The sequence below is a fragment of the Apaloderma vittatum genome, unplaced genomic scaffold (genome assembly GCF_000703405.1).
Source record: "Apaloderma vittatum isolate BGI_N311 unplaced genomic scaffold, ASM70340v1 scaffold24635, whole genome shotgun sequence".
NCBI classification, from domain to species: Eukaryota; Metazoa; Chordata; class Aves; order Trogoniformes; family Trogonidae; genus Apaloderma; species Apaloderma vittatum.
Genome location: NW_009719194.1, coordinates 1 through 7125, shown reverse-complemented (window position 1 = coordinate 7125; position 7125 = coordinate 1). Strand labels below are relative to the sequence as shown.

Sequence of the window (7125 nt, the reverse complement as noted above, 5' to 3'; positions counted from 1 at the left end):
CCAAAAGAAAACAGAAAAATCATTTAAAAAGAAAAAAAAAAACGACCTCAAAACGTGACCTGGGCTGGGTTTCCTCACCTGAGCATGCTCAGAAAGCCAGCACCTCGTTCCTGCAGCAGCCACCCAGACCCCTCGGTGTGTGGGCGAGTCCACGCACCCTCCGTCACCCCTCCCTGGGGTTAGGCATGGGGACAGGGAGCACAGGGAGATGGACCTTGGCAAAACTGAAGCAAAGTGTGGAGGAGGGAGCAAGCCCTTCCGCTCCTGCAGCGGCAGCCAGACCCAGACTGGCAGGCCCTCAGACCCAGACTGGCAGGCCCTTCTGCTCGTGCCTGACGTTCTCTTCCTTCTCTTTTTTGCTCTTCCTTCTGCTGCCTTTTCTTCTCCTTTCTCCCCTTCCTCCTCACTTTTCTCTCAGCAGTTTTGCCCAAAAACTTCAAGGTGAAGATGGTGACAAAGACATCTGTCCTTTTGAGCTGGGAGTTTCCTGAGAATTACAACTCTCCCACCCCATACAAGGCAAGTAGAGTGGAGGAATCAGAGCTGCGTTTCTTCCCAGTTTTGTGGGAGTCTTCTCTGTTGGTTTGAGTAAGAGGTTGTAAGAGGCAGGACTCTAGAATTCCTGCCTCAGATACAGGCAGGTCATGGCTAATCACTAGGTAAAGAAGGCGAGCTGAAAATCAGGGCTGTTGGGTTGCATTCCCACCTCTGTTACCAAATCGTTACCTCCCCGGGCAAGTTACCACGGTTTTCCCATTTCCAGATAGAAATACCTCTTCCAGAGAAGTCAAAAGGCTTTGGCTTGTGCTTGGGGACCCTCCTGTGCAGTGGCCACAAGAAACGGGCAACCTCCCCCTTCGGATGGTTCCTATTCCTGTGTTTGCTCCAGCCCTGGCAGAGCTGAGCGCCCCGTGTTCTCCGCAACCCACAGCGGCGGGGAGGGAGGATTTGGTTTGCTCGAGCAGCATCAGCTTTGCTTGTGGTGTGATTTTGCTGCCTCTTCGCCTCCCACAGATCCAGTACAATGGGCTGAACGTCGATGTGGATGGCCGCACCACCAAGAAACTCATCACCAACCTGAAGCCCAGCACGTTCTACAACTTTGTTCTCATGAACCGAGGCAATAGCATGGGGGGCTTGCAGCAGAACGTCGCCGCCTGGACCGCTGCCGACATGTTATCAAAGAAGCCCGAGGTGACCCACAAGCCTGACGCCGACGGCAACGTGGTGGTGATTCTCCCAGATGTGAAGAGCTCTGTGCCTGTCCAGTAGGTTTCTGTTAACCTGCAGATGTGGGGGGCTCAGTTTATGTTGTGGGGGTCAGCCCTGGTGGCTGGAGTCCTCAGTCCAAACCCCCAAGGGCAGGGGGTGCGTTCCCTGCGGTTTTAGCCTTGGTTACTGGGGTCTTTTTGTTGCTGCTTCCCAGAACTAACGGGGAGCGCTAAAGAAATGCAAAGGGATTAAGTCAGGAGACGTGTTGTATGGGGCTGCCGCTGAATCCAGGCTCATTCCAGGAGCAGCAATGACAGCTGTGCTATATTAAAAATAAGGAATTTCCTGGGTTGGGCCAGTCAGGCTGTTTGGGCAGATGTAGCCGTCCACATCGGTGTGTGCACCCTCTTCTTCTGCAGCTTGTAAAAGGAGATTAATTCCTTCTGTTTCTGGTTATTCCCAATTCCTAGGGCTTACTACATTGTGGTGGTGCCTCTAAGGAAGTCCCGAGGAGGACAGTTCCTCAACCCCTTGGGCAGCCCCGAGGAGATGGACCTGGAGGAGGTGAGTGAGGCTCAGCCTGCAGCCAGCTGCAGGGAGAGAGCAAACAGCTGTGACGGAGGGGCTGGTGACCTGAGAGCCAGGTTTGGGGGTATTTGTGCTCCACGTTCTGAGTAGCTAAGGTGTAGCCAGTCCGAGTGGGATGGGTTGGGTCTCCTTCCTTCCTGCTCCCTTGACGGTGCTGAAGGCATCAGGGCTCAGAGTGTTCCTTTGCATCCTCCAGCTCATTCAGGACATTGCCAGGCTGCGACGCCGAAGCCTGCGTCACTCGCGACAGCTGGACTTCCCCAAGCCCTACATCGCTGCCCGGTTCCGCTCCCTCCCCTCGCACTTCATCTTGGGGGACATGAAGCACTACGACAACTTCGAGAACAGAGCCCTGGAGCCAGGGCAGAGATACGTCATCTTCATCCTGGCAGTGCTCCAGGAACCCGAGGCCGTAAGTGCTGCCTGCTTTCTCGTGCCCTCTTCAGACGCTTGTGCCCCGCTGTCCCACCCGCCAGCGCCTCCCTCGAGAGCTGCCACAACCCCGGTGCCCTCCAGGCATTGCCCATAACTCTCCCACCAGATGCCAGAGCTTGAGGGTTGGGGGGTTTTTTTTGTAAAGACCTTCCTGTCCAGCTGTGGAGCTTTTGCATGTGGCAGCTGGAGCTGTTTGCGCTGGATTTTAGCCACTGTGCTCCTGCAAGCAGACAATCTAATGACGCAAGCGTTTGCGCACTGCTTCTGCCTTTTGCTGGTCTTCAGAGGTGGGACTTGTTACACTTGGGGCTCCAAGCTTGAGCCCGGAATGAACTGTCCACTCAGGACTGCACTGGAGTTCAGAGATCCCTAGGTCAAACCCCTTTACAAACAGTAATTTTGTGTAAAGGCTGTGCTTGCCTGCCTTAGAGCAATGACCCTAGACCCTGCTTTGAGAGCAGCACGTCACATGCCCTGGTCATTACCAGGTTCCCCACCAAGCAGAGAGGGAGGTGTTTTTAATGGAAAACTACCACTTCAGCACCTCTGCTGATTTCTCTGGTGCCGTGGTTGGCTTTGTGAAAACAATTGTTTTAATATTTACCTGCCTCCTCCCTCATGCACAATAGGAAGCAGCCTAATACTTTGTTGTTTTTAAATCCCCCTATGGAATTGTAGCAGGGAGCTATTTGAAATTAAGGGTTTTCAGAGTTGTTGTTGTTTTTTCCCCCAAATAAATATTTAGTTGTGTATTCGATATTAAAGGATTAGGCTGACACGGTTCTGAATGGGTTTCTCAATCGGATTACTGCAGCTTGTGGTAATTTCTGGTTCAGAACAAGGTGCTGCATACTCACTCACAGCAGCCTGGGTTCCCAGGCATGTCGCAGTATTTGTCTGGCTCAGAGCTGATGGAGCTCAAGGACCCAGATCTCCTGTTCTTGTCCTGTCCCTGACTTTCCACCCAAACCAGGCCATGCCAGTGCTCCTCTGAGCGTTGTAGTTTTTCTGGTTTCTGTCAGATGGGAGTGCATCCTTCTAGGGAGGAGGAGGTTGTAGTACTCCTGAGAACAAGCAGGCAGTGCCCATCAGTTCGAACCCTGATGGGTTTGAACGTGCCTCTGATTCTCCCCAAGAGCCCAGCGCACTACAGAGGCAGTACAGGAGACATATTGCATTTTATTAATTTATATTTAATTGTAAGGGTTAGATTTTTTTCTGTCACCAGACCAGACTGTTTCTAAGCATTAATTCCTGTTTTAAACCCTTCCCTCTTTCTCTGTAATCCCATCTGACTGTCAAAATCCAGATGGTTACATGAGAGCTTGGGAAAAAAGTGTTTGTGTGCTCGTGGCAGCAGAGAGGGCTCAGGGATGTGGCGGAGCAGAGGCACAGTCAGCTGGTTGTCCAAAAGCACCTTCCTGGCTGCAGGATTAGGTGAGCCAGAGGCACGAGGAAGCCTACAGCTCCGTGTGAACGTCATCTTTGAATGGTCTGTCTTGCCTGGAGCAATGAAGGAGGAAGATAACCTGTCTTGGATGCTGACAGACAAGAGTTTTCCTCTGTAGGTTGAAGAGGGCATTTTCTCTGTTGTTAATATTCGGGTTGCGCTGCAGAGAGCCCACATCCTCTCTCGCGGTTTCTTTTGAGGAGCACCCTATGCTTGCCCAGTGTTTCCATTCCATTTCTGAACTGCACTCCCCAATCTTTCCTATCTTCCAGACTTTTGCCGCTAGTCCCTTCTCCGACCCCATCCAGCTGGACAACCCCGACCCGCAGCCGATCATCGATGGAGAGGAAGGACTGATCTGGGTCATCGGGCCCGTCCTGGCTGTGGTGTTCATCATCTGCATTGTCATTGCCATTCTGCTCTACAAAAAGTAAGAGATGCTTCTTGCCTAGATCTGCGACCGTTGTGAAGGTCCCCAGCTCTAGCCCCTAAAGGGAATTTCCTCCTCGGTCTCAGAGCTGTCAGCTGAGGGCAAATCCTCCCACCAGCACCAGAAAGAGGCACAAATGCTGAAATGAAAGGGTCTGGCCAGCACAGGAGAGGGCAGCAGGGGGTTGCTGCTTCAGGGCACTCTCAATAAAGCCACACTTGTCTCATGGACAATCTGCTGTGGCACGTGCAGTGAGTTTTTCACGCCTCTTGCCTGTCTCCTCCAGAAGAGCCGCTCACAGCCTCGGGCTTCCCTTTCTGTTCTGTGTGTGTGTGTGCGCACAGTGGGGGTGCTGCAGAGAACGCACCTTTGTGCTGAGAATCAGCAGAGACCTCCATTGTTCCCAGAATGGTTTTCAGCTGGAGTTTCAGCTGGAGAGCAAGGGCAGAATGTGAGTCTGCAGGAGAGAGGAGGGAACAATCCCTGGAAATCTCTCCCTTTTCCTTGGCTTTCTGAGCAGCTCGTGGTGCGTGCATGGAAATAGGAGCCCCTTGAGCCCTGCATTGAAAGAGGAGGAGCAGATGTTGAGCAAAATAGATGAAGAAAAGGGGCAGGATGGCAGCTGTGGCCAGTGCAGGGGTGTCCCTAGCTGGGGCATCCAGCACACAGTGGATGGAGCTCTCTTAACCCTGCTCCATCTTTATTTTACAGAGGTGTGTTTGCTTGTGCACCTGGCTGTGGTGTTTGCATCCCAGCATGTGTGAAGCTGCTGGACACACAAGTGCTCTGGGGCCAGGGGCTCAGGTGGTCCTCGTTGGTGTTCGTTAGCACTGATCTAATCGTTGCTGGTCTCAGCTTCCACCTGGGTTCGAACTCAGCAAATGTTTCCCCTTTCCTCTGCACGTCCTTTCTAACCTGAACATTTGTCTTGTCTTCTCTCCACTTACTGCTTTCCTGGACAGCAAGCCAGACAGGTAAGAGAACCAGATTTGCCATTTGCTTAGGTTCTTTCTTGCTGTATTGAGGCAGTGTGTAGTCTCTGGTGATGGGGCTTTGTTGGTGCAGTTGTTACTCTTAGACCTGTCCTGACAAAATCCCTGTGTCAGACTAGCACGGGACCGTGTTTGAACCAGGGCAGAAGAAGCAAAGAAAGCCCAGCTTGCTCCTGCTTGTCCATTCCTAAATATTATGCCCCTTTCTCAAGCTGAGTAGCGGCGACAGTAAACGGCTCATAAAACTTTGGGTTAATGGAGCAGAGAAACGCCCATTTGTGTTGCAGAGGTGGAAGCAGGTTTTCTCCGTGTCTGGCTGCTCCACGCTGGCTGTCCCTGAGCCCCTGGGTACTGGAAGCAGAATCTCGCCAGCTGAGCTGTCCTCACCGCTTGGAAAAGCTGTTCTTGCCCCATCAGCCAGGAGCTTCTAATAGTTCCTTTATGACTGCAGAAATGAGACTTACTTGAAACCATTTCCAAGGCTGGGAGAGCTTTCACTGGAAGTAACTGATGGGTTTAGCCAATGAACTCTTAACAGCAGTTTCAGAACTGCGGCAAAAATAAACGGCTCCCAAACTGCAACGTGCTGTAGTTCCAAAAACGCTGCCCCATGCAGTGCTGGGAGCGCTTGTGCCACTTCTTGTAGCTATTAATGATGTTTAAGAGGCAGCTAAAAGCACCCTGACTAACCTCCTCTCAGCAGAAGTAATTGCCATTATTGCTACAGACGTATTATTGGATTATATTGCATATTTTGGGCAACCCAAGCAGGAGAGGTGAGGAGCTCTACGGCCATCTTGCTGGCAGGGCCAGGACCACGTTTGGAAGCCTCGGGGTGTGGGTGCACATTCTTTCCCTGCTGGAGAAGTTCTGCTCCCAGCAGCTCCTCGCTGTTCCCTTGCCAGAGGTTATCACATCTTTCGATCAGCGCTGGGCTTCGCTTCCAAATTCTTTTCAAGGAGAATGAGCCAGGTCAGCAAAGACTTTTCAACTGCCTCAGCTAACCTAACCCATTTTGAGCAAAATATATTAGGAAGCACTTGCAGGGGCAGCTCGGCTGGCAGGTTGGAGCGGGCTGCAGCTTCTGGCAAGGAGGTGAGACAGATCTCAGCAGGCACAGCTGTGATGGGAGAGGATGTGTCTACACTGTTCTTTGAACCCGGATTTTTAGGGTTCTGCAGATGAAAAAAAGTTGAAAGCCGCTGCTCTGACTTCTCTGTCTGCAGCAAGAAGCTGAGAGCTCCTAAACACGCCCGCAGAGCAACATCAGTACTTCACATCCAAGGTCACGGCCAGGAGATTCTGTACTTTTCCAAATGATTCTGTTGGCTCTGGTTCTTTTAGGCTGAAAATGGCTTGGCCGGAGTTGGAAGGTTTCTGCTTGTGGAGCTCTGCAGAGCTCAGTGGAGGCTTGTCTGTGCAGGGAGGCTGAGGTGTGAGTTCACGGCAGCCCAGCTGCTGCTTGCAGCTCTCGGTGCTTCTGCCGGGAGAAGGGGGAACTTCCAGACTTGTCTGAAAGCTGCTGAGGGGCTGCTGGGCTGTTGTAAACCCATCAAATTCAGCACCTTCCAAACCTTCACCCCTTCCCTCACACATTTTATGTAACTTACATCCTTGGCTGCGTCTGCCCCTGATTTTGGTGGGAGTTGTGCTCAGGTCTGCACGTGGCTGGAGTAGCTGGAGATGTGAAAAGGCCCGTAAGCTAAGCTGCTTTGTCTTTTTGTTTTTGTTTTCTTTGTTTTTGTTGTGTTCTGGTTTGTTTTTTTTAAACAAAGCAAACGGAAAGATTCAGAGCCACGGACAAAATGCCTCTTGAACAATGCTGAAATCACCCCTCACCACCCTAAGGACCCCGTGGAAATGAGACGCATCAACTTCCAGACTCCAGGTAACGGGCTGCAAACCAGCCTTTCGCACTGCGGAGGCAGGAGCGGAGCGAATTCTTCCCTGAGCCCCCGTACTCCCACGTGAAGGCTGCTGCGGGGCCACCTTCGAGCCCCAGCTCTAGCCTAGGATGC

General features: G+C 52.1%; 1 protein-coding gene across 1 annotated transcript in view; it reads left to right on the top strand.

Moving 5' to 3' along the window:
• The window catches only part of LOC104274810 (receptor-type tyrosine-protein phosphatase S-like), a gene marked incomplete at both ends in the record, with an annotated part of 12213 nt that extends 8098 nt beyond the window's left edge, over positions 1-4115 (top strand). Inside the window, 4 exons of the mRNA XM_009870545.1 lie at positions 1015-1268; positions 1683-1776; positions 1997-2212; positions 3958-4115. Coding sequence (XP_009868847.1) covers positions 1015-1268; positions 1683-1776; positions 1997-2212; positions 3958-4115 — 722 coding nt within the window. The remainder of the gene's footprint in view (positions 1-1014; positions 1269-1682; positions 1777-1996; positions 2213-3957) is intronic.
• Positions 4116-7125: the final 3010 nt, after the last annotated feature.